The following is a 22,816-nucleotide window of genomic DNA, read 5'->3' as shown; positions in this document are numbered from 1 at the left end:
CACTGAAGTTATTGTGGATTTGTCTATTACAACAATTTTCTGTTGGATAGCAGGTAGCAGTAACATGCCTTGCAAGAGTGCCTTTTCCTCATGTGTAAAGGTGTCGAATGGCTAACAGTAGCACTGGACTTTGAGCACTTTGGGACACAGACCTGGCACAAACCTGCACCAGCCCCCTCATTTTACACAAAGAAGCAAAGCCCCAAAGAGGTGAAGAGACAAGGTCCCATAGCTAGTTCATGGCAAAGTTGGCTCCGATCCTAGTCTTGATTCCCAGTCCAGTGCTCTTTTATAGCCACTTGTCCTTCTGCTAATGGCGGGCTGTTCTTCTCAAGTGTGTGGTATACCACAGCACTTTTTCATGTCTTTGCTCAGCCTACGGAGAGATCTTGGCTGAGTGAGTATCCCATGCTGCTCTTGCTGTTTCCTTCTGCCATGAGCAGATACAGAATTACAGAGGTGGCTATACTTGCCAAACGTTCAAAAGGGTGGAACTGCTACACTGTAAGCTCCAGGAGGGCAGGAACCATGTCTAACAGTCTCACCAATTATCCTTAGCACCCAGCATATAGCTAAATTATATAGCTTTCTACAGGGAAATACAATACTCTGTAAGCTACTTGGGGCCATGCCCCTCAGATCCCAACTGCACTGTCTTCTGCACCTGGGGCGTGCTTCAGTGTGAAAACCTGAGAAGCACTGGAGTGATCTCTAAGCTGCTTTCCAGATCAACATGATATGACTTCACTATTGGCTGGGCTCACTCAACCAGGAACAGGAAGCACTGTATTAGTATGACAGAACAATCTGTTATAGAATCATAACACATTAGTACTGGAATGGATCTTGAAAGTCACCTATTCCAACTCTCTCGATTAACTATTCCAGGAAACAGACTCCCAAGGAGGTGACATAATCCCCTCAAGTAGACATAGCTAATTTATGCCATGGTTAATTCCGCAAACTCCAATTTTCTGACCACCAGTTAGATACCCTGTCCTGAACACCATAATAAGCCAGCAATCAACATATGATTACTGGAAACCAAGAGTGTTTGAGACATTGTGGACTACAGAGTTGTGCTCTTACAAATGTTTTTCTAGGTCCTGTTGGAGTTGGTCAATAATAAATCACGTGCTTAAGAAGATACACTCTTTTGTTCTCTCCATGAAAGAAGCAGTACTCAGAAGGAAAAAAGATTAGGCAGACAAGACTATTAGAATTCCTCAAATTTATCAGGAAATGGACATGAAAGTGGGTTATGATTGTTCTGTATGTGAGTGGTTAATTCAGAAAGCATAGCTGGTTAGTCATACAGTAAACTGTGTATTTACTCTGACTCCAAGTTAGAAATTCTATGACCTAGATCATTAGTCTAATATGATGATGATTTGACTGAAAATGTATATTATCTTGCAAACTGGATGTATTCTCAAGCTACTCTCTAAACAATCAAAGCAATTTGTTTATTAAGAAACAACGTACTTTTCAGATTTTCAGCTCTATTTCAGAAATAAAGCTTTAAAAGTAAAAACAACAACACTGGAACTTCATATCAGTAATATCCGAAATCTGGGACTAAGTTAATAGATCTTAAAGTTCGTATGTTATTTTATATACATCCTATGATGCTAAAGTCTCTTCAACAGAATCAAGTGGTACATTGTAGTGAGACTGCAGTGCATCTACATTGTTCTGCTGAACTGTCCTCCCATGTTTCATTATTAAAAATAACCTGTAGGACAATTCTTTCTTCCTTATAAGAAAATTCTATACTTAAACTAATAATGAATGGCAAATTAGAAGTCTAAAGTAATTTAAATCTCCTAAATTGATATAATTTCCCAACACAAACAATTTTGATTTTTCAAGTCTAGCAAATTGTGTTAATGGATAATGCATTATGGAAAGCAAAGCTGTATGTGTGTGCGTGGCTTCCATTTTGATGGTCCCTGATTTCTTAGCTGGGCCATAACGCAGCAAAATGACAGTAGCATGTTATACCTGGTCATGGCTGGCTTCAATGGAGTTTCCAATAGCATGGAAAGTCATCTGCACAGGGGCTAATGTCAGACAGGTCACAAACTCTTTGCCACTTTGTCTATCACAGTAGTGGACCTATAACAGAACACACGCAATCTTCTGAACACCACTTTTAAGAGGGAGCCAAGCACAACAGGTCCTTTCTTAATGGGTCTAGGTTTCAAGAAATAAGCAAATAATTTATGCAAAACAAACCTCAAATATTTAAAACTGTACAGGAGCCTCCAGTATCTATGGAAAACCTACTAATTCCATTTTAAATATGCTTGAGGTTTTAAGGGAGTTTGGGAAAAGTGCTTTACATTCATAGCTAGTAGAAAAGTCTACTACTAAATGCTATACTGATCTTTAAGGTCCAGCTTTTCATAACGCATAATGCACAAAGGGCTCAAGGGTACAGACAAGTCAAAGTTCGTTTGATGCTGATGAAACTTTGTCAACTTGAATTTTCTCTCATCTTTGACTCTGTGTGTATGTGATTGCCACTTAATTGGGGGTGACATTTTTCTATTTCTATATTATATTATAGTCCCTATAAAACCACTGTTAAATATACATTACTGTATCATGTTCTACTTGAAATTTTGACATCATAATCAAACTGAATTAAACTGATTTGTAATGTGGACACCAAATAAAGTTACTACAAAATTATTTTTCTTTTAGTTATTAAATACAACCATTATTAAAACCACATGGTAAAATGCTCCACAGAAGAGACAGAGTGTATGGGGTGGGAGGCGGCATTGGGAAATTTTCCATCCTTTCATTTATCTACCACTTTCAAAAAGTTCTTTAAAGCAGTTTTTAATTCTAAGCTAATAGTGTTGCTTTTGTGATAAATTAATGAAAACACGCCTATAGAATGGAATGAAAGTCACACTAATTAGAGGGAAAACTGGTTTTATTAGCTATAACTTACTCAATTTGTTAAATATGTATAGATTTAGGATAAACGCTTGGGTGAAAATCTTGAATTTGTGAGGAAGAAAATTAAAACATAATATTAGTTGATTGAGGTTTTATTCTAATTGCTGCACAATGTCTATATGCATGATTACAGGTGATGTATATAGATTATAATCATGGTCCACATATATTTTGTCATGTATAATATACATCTGACTGAAAAATACAGCAATATGAATCCCAGTCTAATAGTTCAATAATTCAACTTTGTTAAACCATTAGAGTTATTAAGAATGGTCATCAGTTTCCCCGGAGGTAGGAAAACTTCTTCCTAGGAATCCACAGAAGTAGTTTAGAGCTCAAATAAAGTCAATATACAAAACCCTGTTTCCAAAGAACTTTAACGATTTTGTTATAAAAATATTTTTTCCAAGTTAACTTTGGGGAAAAAGATTTGAGAATGGTTCCAATTTGCCGTGCTCTACTTCCTGAGCAAATGAAAAGCTCCCTTGGTGTATATCAGTTCAGGAATGTGGAAGTGTTGTTTACTATGCTTTGGCTAGATATGATGGGGAAAAAATCAAACTAACAAGAGGTTTATGCAAAAGCCAGTAAGTGGTGATGCTATAATAGTTACAGTTCACAGTCTTTTATGGTACAGTTAAAATATTATGTCTGATATAGTGCTATTGTAAAAATGCTCTTCTTTAATTTAGTAAAATAAAACCTTTTTGACATCAATTGAAAGTGTCTATGAGAGACAAGGCATTCTCCTAAATACACAAAGTGACAGTGAGCAAGCTTGTCTGTCAGCTAACTTATTACTGTTCTACTTCTTCTCCTACAGAAACGACAATTAGAAAGGACAAAAATGCCACAAGAGAATTACAGTAGAAAAGATAAGCTTCCGACTCCATTTCCATCAGTTAGTGGGATACTATTACTGAAATATTTAACTTTTATTTTAACTGTATCCACTGTGAGCTCACAAAACTATATATATACATATGTGTGTGTATATATATATATATATATACATAGTGTCCTAAAGATATTCGATGTTGTTGTACATACGCAACTCATATATAAAAGATAAATATAAAGGTGCAAGTTAGCACATAGCTCCAAAGACTTTACAACATGTCGTAAATGTAACAGAGACTGCTAGCTGTTTTCCAGTATTTTCTCCACGGTAATTCTTAGCTGGGCACTTGAATGCCATGAATAAAGGTCGTACTTCCCAGGCTTCCTTGTAGCTACGACTAGACCTATGACTAAGTAGACTGTAAATGAAAGAATTCTTTGGCAGCTTCCTAGAAACTTTTAAAAGAGACTCAGATGCGTGTCTTTTGCTCTTCCTCTTTACCCATTTCGTCAACCTGCCGCTTGGAATATGAGTGCTGCCATATTTGACCATGAGGACAAGGATTGAACTAAAGACTGTAGAGTGGTGAGCTGGAAGGAACCCGGGTCCCTGAGGACTTCATGGAACCAAACTATCATATCAGTTCTGGACTGCAAGCCTATGGACCTTTATGGGAATGAAAAATAAACGTCTATTTTGTCTAAGCCACTGAATTTTCTATAAAAGAACCTAATCCCAGTGGGATTTTTCTTATTGCCCCAGAATTGTCACCAGGACCCACGGCCAACAGCAAGAGGAACTCTAAAAGAGCTGCCAACATTAGGGCTAGGCCTTATTCCCTTCCCTAACCCCCTCTGTAAGAGTCAGCGGAACTGGTCCAAACAGAAAGAATCACATAGGCACAATGGAGGGGGAGGTGGAGGGAGGGAATTGGGATCGTCAGCCTTATGAGGATTACAGTGTTTCCAGTGAGGGGCTAGTTCTAAGAGATAACTTAGAGAGAGTGGCTGTACCTGTACAAAAGGGAGACTTACATTTCATCCCCTGGCTGGAGGCTTGCTGAGAGATCTGTGAGCCCCCTTTGAAAAAAAATCTTGACTGTCTGATGTATGTCCCTGGCAGTTTGGAAGCATATGAGTATAGAGACTGGGCCTAGAGATTTCTGAGAGCTTGCTGAAGGAGCCTTAGGGAAATAATATACCTGAAAAAAACAAAGATTAAGGGAAACATGCTCACCCCAGATCTCCGTGGCCCTTGAGGGTCTGAAAGAATTTCAGCAGAAGCCAAAGGGGTGACTCAGGCCAACCAAAGTGACATCCCACTGACAGAGGGGGTTAGAAGCATGGACCACTGCTAACACCCAAAGGAAACATGGTTGCCCCTCTGGGACAGGCGGAGCTGGGGAAAAACTGAACACTGCCCCACGAAAATCACAAGCTTTATCCACATGGAAACCAGCAGTGGACAAAACCAGGTTGAGCTAAGAGTGGCACCTTCCCCTACTAACAGGTGACACCAGTCCCCCGCCAAGCCTCCCAGCACCAGAGGAGTTAGGCCATAAAACGGAGGTGGACTGTGCAAGAAGGTGTCTCAGAACCAGGTCAAGCCCCCACCTCACCCTGAGTGAGAGGAAGAGAAAAGAGATCAATGTACACAATCTTTCTCCAGGTCTCGAGTCAAAACAGCTAGTGTGCAATGGAGGGATATGAGCATGGAGTTTTACACCGAACTGGACCAGACTTCTAAATACTAAAGATAACCAGAAAGTTATGGAATTTGCCAAAGAGATAGCAAAAGAGGAGCCCTGGTGGCGCAGTGGTTAAGAGCTATAGCTGCTAACCAAAAGGTCGGCAGTTCGAATCCATCAGCCACTCTTTGGAAACTCTATGCAGCAGTTTTACTCTATCCTATAGGGTCTCTATGAGTAGGAATCGACTCGACAGCAACTGTTTTGGTTTTTTTAGGAACAACAAAAGAACATGAATGAAAGATTTGACAGCATGGAGGAAAGGGATGAACAGAGGAATATAAAATCAATTGATACTGCCCAGTAAACCAGATAAGAATATGTGAAAAAAATATATGAAACTATTACTTGAGAAGGACTCAATTTTGGATTAAACAAAAAATAATAATATGCTGATAAAAGCCCTAAGAAAGATCCACACTTTCAGTATATAACCATTTACTCTAATAAAAGCAAGTCTGATGTGGCTCTCTTCAGTTATGTATTTTCTTCTTGGAAATAAAAGCATTAGAATTCATAAAACTGAATTTCAAAAAAATAGCATTTTGAAATTCATCCTTTTAAATCTAAAAATGCTTCCTATGACTCAAAGCATCAGCAGGAGTCAGGAATCTTAGAACACCAGGTTGAAATAAGTAGGGCAATAAAGTCCCATTATGTTCTTAATGCACAAATCTTCAAGATTGAAAGGGCAAAATCTTTCTGCTAGAACAAAGCAGCGTGTTTTGACAAATGTGGTCCTAAAAATTCCAATATACTAATGTCACAGGACCTTGATTTTGATGAAACAAAAATGAATAAAGGCAATTTTAAAAGATTACAGAAGTCATTTCTTATGTTGACTTTGTAGAGGGTCAACGAAAAAGAGGAAGACCCTCAATGAGATGGACTGACACAGTGGTGCCTGCAACAATGTGCTCAAACGTAGCAACAATTGTAAGGATAACGTAATACCTGGCAATGTTCCGTTCTGTTGTACACAGGGTCACTAGGAGTCAGAACCGACTAGATGGCACCTAACAACAACAACGTTTTCTCTAAAATGTATTGTTTATAAATCATATCATTTCACTTTAGTACTCTAAAATATAAGCAGCCAATCTTGACTTTCATAATGCCTTAGTGCATCTTGGGGATTTATAACACCACCAACTATTATAAATTTACATTTTGTATCTTACTGCATAGATTTACAAAAATTGTTCCACTAAAAGCTAGGTCAGAAATTTCAACCTTTGTGAACTAAATAACATGGCTTCCTTTGAAGTTTGCAAATCTGTAACAATTTTATTTTAAAATAAGTTTACTAATTTGATTTGTAATCGTATCAACCCAGATAAGATAATACACTACTGCATTCTGACATTGATCTTGCCTTTTAGAGATTTCTTTTTCCTGAAAGGAAAGGCTCTAAGCACTTCAACTATTCATATAATTTAAGGAAAAAATAATACAAATATCTTTATAAGCCTTAGGGTAAATTACATATAAAGCTAGGTATGTGAAGTTTATATACCCATTTGAAAACGAGGGGTCATTCAAAGGAAAATTTAAATTCCCTACCCCCTACCTCCAAAACAAGTTGAATCATACTGTTTCCTGCAGGGCTGGAGTTCCTTGATGTGGCAGGACTACTAACTATTTTACTAATCTCAGCAGGGAACTGGTGAACTGCCTGTCTGTCAGATGTTTTTAATGGTTATCCCTGTGGGATAAAAATGAGGAGGGTGTGAAAAAGACCTGTGGTTAAAAAGAGTTGCTTGTTAGATCATTAAGGAACGATAGAGGCCTGTACATAAATTTATATGCGGTACAGAACACAATCAGCGTCAAGAAAACATACATTTGGTTACACCATCTCAGGTTCATTTAGCCAGAGTCTACTTCACAGCAGCAGGCAGAGATTCCACTGTTGCTACTGTATAGAAACCCCCGCCCGGAAGAACAAAGACAGCAAGGAGCTAAAGAGCGAGAGTTTAACACTAAATCTAAGGATATTCAAAACACGTCTGATTCTTGCAGTCTGCAAACCAGCGGTATAAAAAACTTAAATCTCTGTTAACACAAAATAGCCTGTTCTTGGCAAGGCATGCGACAGTTTTGTTTCATAAATATTGACATAATAAGTAAATTAAGTTGACTATTGAACATTTCTTAACTATTTTTTAGATCACTTGATGGCATGTAAATAATCAGTGCTTATTTGGGTTAACTATGCTCAAAGGTACAAACCTGCATTATGTTAGTTCTATTTATAACTAATGAACTAACTTACAAAAAGTAAAATCAGTTTGTCCATGAAATGAACTTACAGTAGTGTCTGGTTCATGGTTAGCATTTTAATATATGTGATATTCTTATTACAACACATCTCATAATGATGTAATAAAATAAAAGGTATGACAAAGTATATAAGAATTAATTATTATTTATATTACCGTGGACTAATGTCTGTTACTGACTTTCTCTGAAGTTTTTTTTTCCCCCAATCCCTTTCATAAGTAAAATCAACTCCTTTGTAACTAAAATGTCAACATATAATTAACATGCTCAGTTATGTACCAGTGTTCTAACTGTATGGGTAATCTTGTTTTACTCTGCATGCAATATGCTTGTCACATTAATGTCTCTAAAAGTTAAGTGAATGAATGGAAACACATTACACAGACTGAGACTCAACTTGTAATTATCTTTTCTCTCTTTGAGAAATTCTATGCTTGGCATAAGCTTTGAAAATTACATGCCTATATTTAGTGTACAAAATCCGGCAGCGATGTATGAAGGCTTATTTCCAGGAAAAGCCACAGATAAAAATTGTCTAACAAAGGCAACAACAGATGTGTTGACAGCATTGTTAGGGTGATAACTGCATTCTTTATGTTTGTCCAACACTTCTTAGCTCTTCAGTTTCCACTGACTATCCCAGTGAAGGCCTAGGGAGGTGGCTAATTAGGATGTAAATAAATTACACACACACACACAGAGTTATCTTAGTTTTACATTTCCATCAAAGGAAGGCACTAAGTTATTTATAACAATCAATTTCATGTCTACTGGGAAAGGAACGTCCCCCTCTTGCAGTGTGTATTCATGTTCTGACATACCCATATACAGCCATCCATTTATTATAACAAACCAAATTAAAATCTAGAAGAATTTCTTAGAAAAAAAAAAAGACTTTTTAACAAGGAAAACTTTTTCTAAAGGAAAAGGAAAATTACAGTGATATAGTCAGTCAATATATTGACAAAGTTAAACTAATGCAAACTCTTCCCTCAATAGGGTAAACTTCACTACTTTTCATGTATTAAAAATCTACTATATTGAGTATCACTTCAAAAAATGGATACCACAGCCTTTATAAGTCTTTTCATTAAATAATAGTTTTGTTAACAATGGCATTTAATTAATTTTTACAAAAATATTGGAATATGGTGCTTTCTACCGAGGAATTACAGATTTTAGAAACATATATACTTATCTTTAAAATATAGTTACATTCATGATTTCAAATCATTCATGACTTCTGCTTCCACACAAGATGGACTAGACATATTTTTCCTTATTCTTTCTCCTAACTAAAAAACCTGGACATTACATACAAAACAAACATAAGAAGATTCTGAAAGGTGGAGAGAAGTCAGGCTGCCTAGAGACCCTGGGACGTGAGGACCAATATGGTGCTGAGTTCCTGGATTTTCTTTTTGCCTCATACATTCCAGAATGGGTGCTACAGAAACCAGCAACCCAGAAATGCCAATGAGTGCAGAGGAAGAAAAAAAAAGCCCTAAGAAAAGCTTGCTTTCCTAGACAAATGACCAGGAAAGGGATAACCTAGCTAGAAGAAAACATTTAGACAACAACTGCCCCACTCCAGCCAAACACCATAGAACAAAATGGCAATCCCACCCCTACCCCAGCAGCAAAGGCCAACTGGAGCGTCTAGACTTCCATCCTCACCAGACTGTAATAAGGTGTCCCAACTCCTCCACCACTGGGGCAGTAACAGAGAAGGCCAAGCGGGGAACCTGAACTTTCATCCCTGTTGGGCAGTAAAGAGCTTCCCATTCCCAGAATGTCAGTGGACCCAAAAAAAGACAGCGAGGTGGGGAGCCTGGACTTCTGTTCCCACCTGGTAATAATGAGGTATCCCAGCCCTCCATGCTGGGGTGGAGTCAGGAGAGGCATAGTGGGGGGTCAGTACTTCCAACACTGCACAGTGGTAACTGCCCCCTCCCTCCACCAGGATGTCAACAAAGGTTAAGTTGGGAACATGAACGTCCACCCACACCTGGCAGTAACAAAGTGGTGTCCCTACTGTTCAGCTGTGTGATGTTAGAGGGGGCCTATAAACACAAAAAATGTAAATGAAATCCAGAGTCACTTAATATACTACCAAAAATGTCCAGGATTCACTTCAAAATCATTAATCATACCAAGAACCAGGAAAATCTCAACCTGAATGAGGAAATCAATCACCAGATGCCAACACGAAGATCACACAGATGTTAGATCTGACAAGTTTTTAAAAACAGCCATCATAAAAATGCTTCAATAAACAGTTACACACATGCTTGAAACAAAGGAAAAATAATGTCGGCAAAGAGAGAAGATATAAAGAAAATCCAAATTGAAATTTTTAGTACAGGCAGTCCCCCCCTTACAAATGTCCAACTTACAGACAACTCATACTTGCCCTTTAATGTTATGTAAATTTGCCCTCAGTTTGAAACTACTGAACGTATCCCTACTTTTTACTTGCTGCACATGCAGATTTTAAATCACTGAAAATGAATCAAGCCTTTTCTTGCACTAAAGTAAGGCTAAATAAGAACCATACACATCTGTTCTGACTTACCAACAAGTTCAACTTGAAGACTTAAAGATACAGTTAGGAATGGATCTTGTTCAGGACCTGGGGACTGCTTGTACTGAGCAATACAATAACCAAAATCAAAAACTCAAGGAATGGGCTGAACGGCAGAATGGAGCAGAAAGAGGAAAGAATCAGTGAACCTGAAGACAGGAAATTAAAAATTGGCCAGTCTGAACAACAGAGAGAAAAGAGACTGAGGAAAAAAATGGACAGAGTTTTAAGAACCTGTGGGACCATAACAAAAGACCTAACATTTGTGGCATCAGAGTGCCAGGAAGAGAAGACACAGTGGGTAAATTCAAAGAAATAATGCTAAAAATTTACCAAATTTGGCTTAAGATATAAACGTAAAGATTCAAGAAGTTGAGCAAATCCCAAACAGGATATATCTAAAGAAATTCATACCAACACACATTATAATCAAAATTCTGAAAACTAAAGAGAAAGAAATATTCCGACCTATAAAGAAAAACAATTAGAATTACAGTAGATTTCTCAACAGAAACCATGGAGGCCAAAAAGAATTGGCACACTTTTAAGTGCTGAAGGAAAAGAACCATCAACACAGAATTTTATATCCAGCAAAAACATCTTTAATAAAAAAAGAGGAAATCAAGACATTCACAAATGAAGAAAAACTATGAAATTTTCTTTTTTTTTGCCAGCGGAATTACCCTAAAAGAATGGCTCAGTTTTTGAAACAAACAAACAAAAATGATAAAAGAAAGAAGCCTGGAAAGAAAGAAGCTTGGAACTCCATCAAGAAGGAAGAAAACACACAGGAAAGAGTAAAATATTGGTAAATATAATAGACTTCCCTTCTCCTCTAAAACTTTCTAAAATATGTTTGATCTTTGAGACAAAAATTATAACACTGAAGTGGTTTTCAATGCATGTAGAAAAAATATTTAAAACAACTATATTGTAAACAGGAAAGTGTAAAGGGCAAAAAGAAGGGCACAACATTACTTAGGTGGTATTCTTACCAAAAGTGAATAATCTAAAGCTAATCATGAGAAAACATCAGACAAAATCAAACTGAAGAACATTCTGCAAAATAACTGACCAGTACTCTTCAAAAATGTTAAGGTCATGAAAACCTGAAGACTTGTTAATAATTGCAAGAGACATTAAGCTAAATGCCATGTGGGATCCTGGATTGGATCCTTGAAAAGAAAAAGGGCATTAGTAGAAAAACTGGTAAATTTTGAATAAGATCTGTAGACTAGTTAATAGTATTTTGTCATCATTAATTTCCTGGTTCTGATAATTATACTATGGTTACAGAAATTAATATTAACAATACATAAAGAAAAATGACTTAGTACAGAAAATTAAGTGGAACAAAGAAACTGTCAACCACACACACACACACACACACACACACACACACACAAATAAAATGACAGGACTAAATGCATACCTATCAATAATTACGCTGAATGTAAACGGACTAAATGCATCAATAAAGGGACAGAGAATGGCAGAATGGATTGAAAAATATGATCTGTCTATATGCCGCCTACAAGAGATACACCTTAGACTTAAAGACACAAACTAAAACTCATAGGATGGAAAAAAATATATCAACCAAACAACACTCAAAAAAGAGCAGGAGTGGAAATATTAATCTCTGAGAAAATAACTTTAAAGTAAAATCCACCACAATGGATAAGGAAGGACACTACATAATGATTAAAGGGTCAATACACCAGGAGGACAGAAGTATAATAAATATTTATGCATCCAATGACAGGGCTCCAAAATACATAAAACAAACTCTAACAGCATGGAAAAGAGAGATAGACAGCTCCACAACAGTGGTAGAAAACGTCAACACACCACTTTCGGTGAAGGACAGAACATCCAGAAAGAAGCTCAACAAAGACACGGAAGATCTAAATACTACAATCAACCAACTGTATCTCATAGACATATACCAAACACTTCACCCAACAGGAGCCAAGTATACGTTCTTTTCAAACGTGCATGGAACATTCTCCAGAACAGACCACATATTAGGCCATAAAGCAAGCCTTAACAAAATCTGAAGCATCAAAATATTACACACCATCTTTTCTGACCATAAAGCCATATAAGCAGAAATCAATAACAGAAAAAACAAGGAAAAAAAATCAAACACATGGAAACTGAACAACACCTTGCTCAAAAACTACTGGGTTATACAAGAAATTAAAGATGGAATAAAGAAATTCGTAGACTCAAACAAGAATGAAAACACATCCTACCAGAACCTTTGGGACACAGCAAAAGCAGTGCTCAGAGGTCAGTTTATAGCAATAAATGCATATATCCAAAAAGAAGAAAGGGCCAAAATCAAAACATTAACCCTAAAACTCAAACAAATAGAAATAGAGCAGCAAAAGAAACCTCAGGCAACAGAAGAAAGGAAATAATAAAAATAAGAGTAGAATTAAATGAAATAGAAAATGGAAAAACAATTGAAAGAATTAACAAGACCAAAAGCTAGTTCTTTGAAAAGGTCAACAAAATTGATAAACCAATGGCCAAACTGACAAAAGAAAAACAGGAGAGGAAGCAAATAATCCGATTACAAAATGAGATGGACGATATCACAACAGACTCAACTGAAATTAAAAGAATCATAACAGAATACTACAAAAAATTGTACTCTTAAATCTGAAAACCCAGAGGAAATGGACAAATTTCTGGAAACACATTATCTACCTAAACTAACACAAATAGAGGTAGAGCAACTAAATAAACCTATAAAAAAAGAAGAGATTGAAAAGATAATTCAAAAACTTCAAACGAAAAAAGCCTAGGCCCTGATGGTTTCACTGGAGAATTCTACCAAACTTTCAGAGAAGAGTTAACACCACTACTACTAAAGGTATCACAGAGCATAGAAAAGGATGGAATGCTCACAAACTCATTCTATGAAGCCAGCATAACCCCAATACCAAAACTGGTAAAGATACACAAAAAAGAAAATTTACAGACCAATATCCCTCATGAACATAGATGCAAAAATCCTGAACAAAATTCTAGCCAACAGAATTCAACATTAAAAAAAAAAAAAAAAATTCACCATGATCCAGGCATGCAGGGATGGTTCAATATTAGAAAAACAGTCAATGTAATCCATCACATAAATCAAACAAAAGATAAGAACCACATGTTCTTATAGATTGATGCAGAAAAGGCATTTGACAAAGTCTGGCACCCATTCATGAAAAAAACTCTCAGTAAAAGAGGAATACAATGGAAATCCCTCAACATAATAAAGGGCATTTATACAAAGCCAACAGCCAACATTATCCTAAATGGAGAGAGTCTGAAAGCATTCCTCTTGAGAACGGGAATCAGACAAGGATGCCTTTTATCATCACTCTTACTCAACACTGTGGTAGAGGTCCTAGCCTGAGCAATTAGGCTAGAAAAAGAAATAAATGGCATCCAAATTGGTAAGGAAGAAGTAAAAGTATCACTGTTTGCAGATGATATGATCTTATACACAGAAAACTCTGAAGAATCCACAAGAAAACTACTGGAACTAACAGAAGATTTCAGTAAAGTATCAGGATACAAGATAAACACACAAAAATCAGTTGGATACCTCTACACCCACAAAGAGAACTTTGAAGACGAAATCACCAAATCAATACCATTTACAATAGCCCCCAAGAAGATAAAATACTTAGGAATAAATTTAACCAGAGACATAAGAGACCTATACAAAGAAAACTACAGGACGCTACTGCAAGAAACAAAAAGAGACCTACGAAAGTGGAAAAACATACCTTGCTCACGGATTAGAAGACTCAACATTGTGAAAATGTCAATTCCACCCAAAGTGGTCTACAGATATAATGCAATCCCTATCCAAATTCCAATGGCATTTTTTAATGAGATGGAGAAACAAATCACTAACTTCATATGGAAAGGGAAGAAGCCTCGGATAAGTAAAGCATTACTGAAGAAGAAGAACAAAGTGGGAGGCCACACACTACCTGGTTTTAGAACCTATTATACCGCCACAGGAGTCAAAACAGCCTGGTACTGGTACGACAACAGACACGTAGATCAATGGAACAGAATTGAGAATCCAGACATAAATTCATCCACCTATGAGCAACTGATATTTGACAAAGGCCCAAAGTCTGCCAACTGGGGAAAAGACAGTCTCTTTAACAAATGGTGCTGGCATAACTGGATATTCATCTGCAAAAAAATGAAGCAAGACCCATACTTCACACTGTGCACAAAAACTAACTCAAAATGGATCAAAGACCTAAATATAAAATCTAAAATGATAAAGATCATGGAAGAAGTAACAGGGACAATGTTAGGAGCCCTAAACATGGCATAAACAGAATACAAACCATAAGCAACAATGCACAAATACCAGAAGAGAAACTAGGTAACTGGGAGCTCCTAAAAATCAAACATAAGCTCATCAAAAGGCTTCACCAAAAGAATAAAAAGACAACCTACAGACTGGGAAAAAAATTTTGGCTACGACAAATCCAATCAGCGTCTAATCTCTAAAATCTACAAGATACTGCAAAACCTCAACAACAAAAAGACAAATAACCCAATTAAAAAATGGGCAAAGGATATGAACAGGCACTTCACTAAAGAAGGCATTCAGGTGGCTAACAGATACATGAGGAAATGCTCATGATCATTAGTCATTAGAGAAATGCAAATTAAAACTACAATGAGATACCATCTCACCCCAACAAGGCTAGCATTAATCCAAAAACACAAAATAATAAATGTTGGAGAGGTTGTGGAGAGACTGGAACACTTATACACTGTTGGTGGGAATGTAAAATGGTACAACCACTTTGGAAATCGATTTGGGGCTTCCTTAAAAAACTAGAAGTACCATAGGATCCAGCAATCCCACTCCTTGGAATATATCCTAGAGAAATAAGAGTCGTCACACGAATAGATATATGCACATCCATGTTCATTGCAGCACTGTTCACAATGGCAAAAAGATGGAAACAACCTAGGTGCCCATCAACAGACGAACAGATAAACAAATTATGGTATAGTCACACAATAGAATACTACGCAACAATAAAGAACAATGATGAATCTGCAAAACATCTCATAACAGGGATGAATCTGGAAGGCATTATGCTGAGTGAAATTAGTCAGTTGCAAAAGGACAAATATTGTATGAGACCACTATTACAAGAACTCAAGAAAAGGTTTAAACACAGAAGAAAACATTCTTTCATGGTTACGAGGGTGGGGAGGAAGGGAGAAGGGTAGTCACTAACTAGATAGTAGATAAGAACTATCTTAGGTGAAGGGAAGGACAACACACAATACAGGGGATGTCAGCACAACTGGACTAAACCAAAAGCTAAGAAGTTTCCTGAATACAACCAAACACTTTGAGGGACACAGTAGCAGGGGCAGAGGTCTGGACACCATGGTTTCAGGGGACATCTAGGTCAATTGGCATAACAAAGTTTACTAAGAAAATGTTCTGCATCACACTTTGGTGAGTGGTGTTTGGGGTCTTAAAAGCTAGTGAGTGGCCATCTAAAGATACATGAATTGGTCCCAACCCACCTGAAGTAAAGGAGAATGAAGAACACCAAAGACACAAAACATTAGCCCTAGAGACAGAAAGGGCTGCATAAACCAGAGACTCTATCAGCCTGAGACTAGAAGAACTAGATGATGTCCAGCTACCACCAATGACCGCCCTGACAAGAGAACACAACAGAGTCCCTGATGGAGCAGGAGAAAAGTGGGGTGCAGAACTCAAATTCTAGTAAAAAGATCAGACTTAATGGTCTGTCTGAGACTGAAGGGACCCCAGAAGACATGGTCCCAGGACTCTCCATTAGCCCAGAACTGAAAGCATTCCCGAAGCTAACTCTTTAGACAAAGATTAGACTGGACTGTGGGACTTAAAATGATACTCATGAAGACAGTGCTTCTTAGCTTAAGTAGATACATAAGACTAAATGGGCAGCTCCTGTCTGGAGGCAAGATGAGAAGGCAAAAAGGGACAGGAGCTGGTTAAATGGACACGGGAAAGCCAGGGTGGGAAGGAGGAGTGTGCCGTCACATTATATAGAGAGTAGCTAGGGTCACATAGCAATATGTGTATAAATTTTTGTATGAGAAAATGACTTGAACTATAAACTTTCAGTTAAAGCACAATACAAAAAATTAGTATTAACCTTTGTACTATTTTCCTTTCTGTAAGTTAAAAAATTTTTGTTGTTGTTGTTAGGTGCTGTCTAGTTGGTTCCAACTCATAGCAACACTATGTAGAACAGAATGAAACTTCCCATTACTGTGCCATCCTCACAATCATTGCTATGCTTGAGCCCACTGTTGCAGCCGCTGTGTCAATCCATCTCATTGAGAGTCGTCCTCTTTTTTGCTGACTCTCTATTTTACCAAGTATGATGTCTTTCCTGATAACATGTCCAAAGTAAGCGAGATGAAGTCTCGCCATTCTCGCTTCCAAAGAGCATTCTGGCTGTACTTCTTCCAAGACAGATTTGTTCATTCTTCTGGCAGTCCATGATATATTCAATATTCTTCACCAACACCATAATCCAAATGTATCAATTCTTCTTCAGACTTCCATATTCATTGTCAAGCTTTTGCATGCATAAGAGGTGACTGAAAATACTATGGCTTGGATCAGACATACCTTAGTTCTCAAGGTGACATCTTTGTTTTTTAACACTTTAAAGAGGTCTTTTGCAGCACATTTGCCCAATGCAATACGTCATTTAATTCCTTGACTGTTGCTTCCATGGGCATTGATTGTGGATCCAAGTAAAATGAAATCCTCAATAACTTCAATCTTTTCTGTTTATGATGATGTTGCTTTTTGGTCCAGGTGTGAGGATTTTTGTTTTGTGTTGAGGGTAGTTCATACTGAAGTCTTTGATCTTCATCAGTAAGTGCTTCAAGTCAGCTTCACTTTCACCAAGCAAGGTTGTGTCATTCTGCATATCGCAGGTTGTTAATGAGTCTTTTGCCAATCCTGATGCTGCGTTCTTCTTCATATAGCCCAGCTTCTCTGGTTGTTTTCTCAGCATACAGACTGAGTAAGTATGGTGAGAGGATACAATTCTAATGCACACATTTTCTGATTTTAAACCACGCAGTATCCCCTTGTTCTGTATGAATCACTGCCTGTTGGTCTATGTACAGGTTTCTCACAGGCACGATTAAGTGTTCTGGAATTCCAATTCTTTGCGATGTTATCCATAATTAGTTATGATCCATACAGTCAAATGTCTCTGCATAGTCAATAAAAGACAGGTAAACATCTTTCCAGTATTTTCTGCTTTCAGCCAGGATCCACCTGACATCAGCAATGATATCCCACATTCCACATCCTCTTCTGAATCCAGCTTGAATTTCTGGCAGTTCCCTGTCAGTGTAGTGCTGCAACTGCTTTTGAATGATCTTTAGCAAAATTTTACTGTGTGTGACATTACTGATATTGTTCAATAATTTTCACATTCTGTTGCACCACCTTTCTTTGGAAGGTGCACAAATATGGACCTCCTTCAGTCGGTTGGCCAGGGAGCTGTCTTCCGAATTTCCTGGCATAGATGAGTGGGTGCTTCCAGCACTGCATCTGTTTGTTGAAACATCTCAATTGGTATTCTGTCAATTTCTGGAGTCTTGTTTTTCACCAATGCCTTCAGTGCAGCTTAGACTTCTTCCTTCCAAACCATTGGTTCTTGATCATTTCTACCTCCTGAAATGGTTAAGTGTTGATCAATTCTTTTTGGTACAGTGACTGTATATTCTTTCCATCTTCTTTTGATGCTTTCGATTTTTTGCACATAGAATCCTTTGAGGCTTGAATTTTTTCTTCAGTTTTTTCAGCTTGAGAAATGCTTAAGACTTTTTTTAAAGGGCATTAATAATAGGAAAGAAAACCCTGGGTGCCTCAGAATTAAGGAAACTTTAAAAGGAGCCAAGAATCTATTAGGGTAAATAATACACAAGCTTAAGTTTTTCTCTGTATTACAATCCTATACTAAAAGAATCTTCAGAGAACAAGAGAAGGGGATCAGTGGAGACAAAATTTTCTCCTAATTAGATACAGAACAAATACTGGGGCAATGTGGTAAATACAAAGCTATAATCTTTCTACCTCTGATATGGGAAGGAAATAGAATGCAGAAAAAAATTTTCTTGCATAAAAGCCTGGAAACTTTATCCAAAGTATCATGAAAAAGAGGACTTAAAAGTTACTCCTTAAATCAGAGCTTTAGAGAAAAAAAATTAATATATTATAAAAATTATAATATTCATGGGCAACCTAGTAATGGGGACCAAGAAACTTGAACCAAGCAACATCAGTAAATGCTAACTGATTTGCAAAATTAAGAAGAAACAAGTTGCTGCTCAACCTGGAAGTCCAAATTGGTAGCAAATACCATCTATGACAGATAATTTTTTAGCTATTTCTATTTTACTCTGTCTGCGAAGAAGTACAGCCAGAATGCTCATTAGAAGCAAGGATGGCAAGACTTCCTCTCACATACTTTGGACATGTTATCAGGAGGGACCAGTCCCTGGAAAAGGATATCATGCCTGGTAAAGTAGAGGGTCAGTGAAAAAGAGGAAGACTCTCAACAAGACAGACTGACACAGTGGCTGCAACAATGGACTCAAACATAGTAAGGATTGTGAGGATGGCACAGGACCAGGCAGTGTTTTGTACTGCTGTACAGAGGGTCACTATGAGTGGGAACCAACTCCATGGCACCTAACAACAATTTTTACTCCAAGGAAGTACTACTATCACTATCTCTACTTTCTCTTCTACCATTCCCTTCATTACAGTTTCCACTGAAACTACTATAACAAGCAGCAATAACCTCCTAAATGCCAACTCTGAATGATCTGCAGCATTTGACAATGTGGATTCATTTCTCTCTTCTTCAACTTTCTCTTCTCTTGGCTTCTTAGTTTCTCCTTGTTCTCCATTCACTTCTCTGTTTTTTCCCTATACTTCTTTGCTCAAATGGTGATGTTTCCCAAGGTTCTGTCTATGGCCTACTTGAGTTCTTTTATTACTATCAAGTCCTTCCCTGAGTAAATATATCTATCCATCCCTAAGCTGATGACTCCCAAATATCTATATCTAGCTCAGAAACTCTTCCATGAGCTGTAGGCCTATATGTTCCAACTACCTATTTGAAATTTCCATCTCAGTATTTATAGGCACCTCAGTCTCAACATGTTGAATACTGAACCCCTAATTTTTCAACCTAAACTGTTCAGGCTTTTGTATTTCATACCTACATGCAAATGGACTACTATCCACCCTGCCAAGGAGCCCTGGCAGTGCAATGATTAAGCACTTGGCTGCTAACCAAAAGGTCAGCAGTTCGAACCCACCAGTTGTAGAAGGAAATAGCACTGTTTTCTTGTTTGTTTTCACAACTTTATTATATTCACCTTTGAGCAAGCCTCAGTTGACATGGTGTAGGATAGCTAAAACTCAGATAGAAAACTTGAAAACTGGCTTCAAGAGTCAGAGGGAGAATCCTGAATTCTGCATATAAACTTTGCCCAATTCTCTGGCTGATTCCTGAACTATACACGCAAGGAGCAGACTCTAAGGTGCCTAGTTAGTAGTAAGATGAACACAGATTTCAACTGTTTCCCATGGCTGTGGAGAACAAGTCTGGAGTTTGAGTCCAGTCAGGTTAACTACCTCAGAAAACTAAACTCAAAAAAATATTCAGAGTAATGTAACAGAACACAGAGTCTTTAAAATATATCATTCATAACAGGATACAACCCAAAACTGCTAGACCCAGAACAAGGAAAAGATGACTCATACTCAAGAGGTGGGAAACCAATAGAGAGTAAATCCAATATATCTCAGATGTTGGAACAAGCAGGAAAAGTGTTTAAAGAACCTATTATAACTATAGTCAAGGATGGAAAGGAAAATATGCTTGTAATGAAAGAATGAACAAGAAATCTCAACAGAGAAACAGAAGGTATAAAAAATCATATGGAAACCCTAGAACTGAAAAATACAATATCTAAGGTAAAATAATTCACTGTATGTACAGGATAGAGAAAAGAGTAAGTGAACTTATAGATCAAAAGATATTATACAATCTGAAGGTCAGAGAGGAAGGAGATTGAAAAAAATAATAAAGCCTCAATAACCAGAGGGACAACATCAAAATGCCTAATATGCATGTAAATGAAGTCCCAGAAGAGACAAAATGCAGCAAAAAAATTATTTGAGGAAACAATGGTCAAAATTTTTCCAAATTAGATGAAAACAATAAATACACAGATTTAAGAAGCTCAGGAACACCAAGAAAGATAAATACCAAGGAAACCACACTTAGTCAAACTGTTGAAATCCATAAATAGATCATCTTAAAAGCAGCCAGAGTAAAAACACATTATATACAGGGAAATAACAATATGAAAGTCTGACTTCCCTAAAGAATCAATGGAAGCCAGAAACAGTGAAATTACATCTTTAAAGTTCAAAAACAAAGAAAGAAACAAAAGACAAAAATCCACCAACCTAGAATTCTACATAAAACAAATACATATTTCATGAATGAAAGTGAAATAAAGACACTTCACATAAATAAAAACCAAAAGAATTCATTGTCAGTAGACCAAATCTACAAGAAATGTTAAAGAAGGTTCTTCAGGCTGAATGGAAATGGTATTAGATGAAAACTCAGATCTTTATAAAGAAATGAAACGTACCAGAACTGGGAAACATGTGGGTATATATAAAAACACAGTTTTCATCTTAATGTTTTTAAAATACATATGAATGCTTTAAGCAAAAAGTATTACACTGTATTGTAGGGATTATAATCTATGTAGTTGTAATACATATGACAATTATAAAGGATCTAGGTGGGGGGAATGGACCTATCTCACTGCAAAATTATTGCAGTTTATATGAAATAGTAAAATATCTAAGTAGACTATAAAAAGTTAAGACAGCATGGTCAACAATTACTTTAAAACAAAGATGAGAATGTAAGGGGGCAAGGAACTAGATTAATGGAAACAGAACAACCAGAATGGAAATAATGAGAATGCTCACACATGAAGAATATAACGAATGTCACTGAACAACTTGTGTAAATTGTTGAATGGGGACCTAAACTGCTACATAAACCTTCATCAAAAACACAATAAAATATTATTTAAAAAAAAAAAAAGACAGTAAAAACAAAGAGTAAAATGGGAGGCCTCAATCCAATCATAACAATAAATCAAAAACTTGCTGCCATCCAGTTGATTCCAACTCATAGTGACCCTACAGGACAGAGCAGAACCACCCTATGGGGTTTCCAAGGAGCACCTGGTGGATTTGAACTGCTGAGCTTTTGGTTAGCAGCCGTAGCTCTTAACCACTATGCCACCAGGGTTTCCGTATCAATAATTATATTAAATATAAACGTACAAAACAGTCCCATTGAAAGGCAGGGATTATCAGACTGGAGGAAAGAGCAAGACCCAACCAAGTGTCGTCCACAAAAGGTGCACTTTAAATATAAAGATACAGATAAGATGAAAAAGATGTATCATGTAAACAGTACTGTAAGAAGACTGAACTGGTTATATTAACATCAGATAAAAGAGACTTCAAGATAATGAAGATAATAGTAAAAAGAATGGTAAAAGAGTCAGATAATACATAAGGAAGGCATAATAACCTAAAGGTGTTGTGTATCTAAAAAACAGCACTTGAAAATACATGAGGCAAAAATTAACACAATTAAAGGGAAAAAGAGACAATTACACAATAGTTGAATATTTTATCTCCACTCTCAACAATTCATAGAACTAGATGAAATAAAATATAGTGAAGACACAGAAAGTCTGAACAATAGTATCAACTAATCTGACATTTACAAAACCAATAACTATAGAATACACACTCTTTCAATACACATGGCACTTAACAGACCATGTTAGGCTAAGTTTAAATAAATTTAAAAAGACTGGAATTACAGACAGTATGACCATAATGGAATTAATTAGCAATCAATAAAAATAAGATTACTTGGGAAAACTCCAAATACTTGGAAAATAAACAACACACACCTACCCAAGTGTTGACAAACTATAGCTAAGGGGTCAAATCTGGCCCACTGCCTGTTTTTGTACAAACTGAAAGAAAATAATCTGTTTTTACAGTTTTAAATGATTTTAAAAAATAAAAAGAAGAGTATTCTATGGCACATTTGTATTTCTCACATTTTGAATATTTCCCTTATCTCGAATTACTTTCTTAGCAAAGATGTCATGATTATCAGTTAGTATTATGGATTTAATTGTGTCCCCCAAAAAGATATACTGAAGTCCTAATCCCTGA

At 36.8% G+C, this 22,816-nt stretch overlaps 1 protein-coding gene across 3 annotated transcripts in view; it reads right to left on the bottom strand.

Moving 5' to 3' along the window:
• Nucleotides 1-22,816, bottom strand: part of STAU2 (staufen double-stranded RNA binding protein 2) — a 372,566-nt gene that overhangs the window by 138,080 nt on the left and 211,670 nt on the right. Inside the window, exon 15 of one of the 3 annotated variants that reach the window (XM_012554441.2) lies at nucleotides 2,005-2,118. The exons of the other annotated variants lie outside the window; for them this stretch is intronic. Coding sequence (XP_012409895.1) covers nucleotides 2,005-2,118 — 114 coding nt within the window. The remainder of the gene's footprint in view (nucleotides 1-2,004; nucleotides 2,119-22,816) is intronic. 3 annotated transcript variants of the gene reach the window in all.

The sequence above is a fragment of the Trichechus manatus genome, unplaced genomic scaffold, assembly GCF_000243295.1.
Source record: "Trichechus manatus latirostris isolate Lorelei unplaced genomic scaffold, TriManLat1.0 scaffold00018, whole genome shotgun sequence".
Taxonomy (NCBI): domain Eukaryota; kingdom Metazoa; phylum Chordata; class Mammalia; order Sirenia; family Trichechidae; genus Trichechus; species Trichechus manatus.
This window is presented reverse-complemented; position numbering and strand designations above follow the sequence as displayed.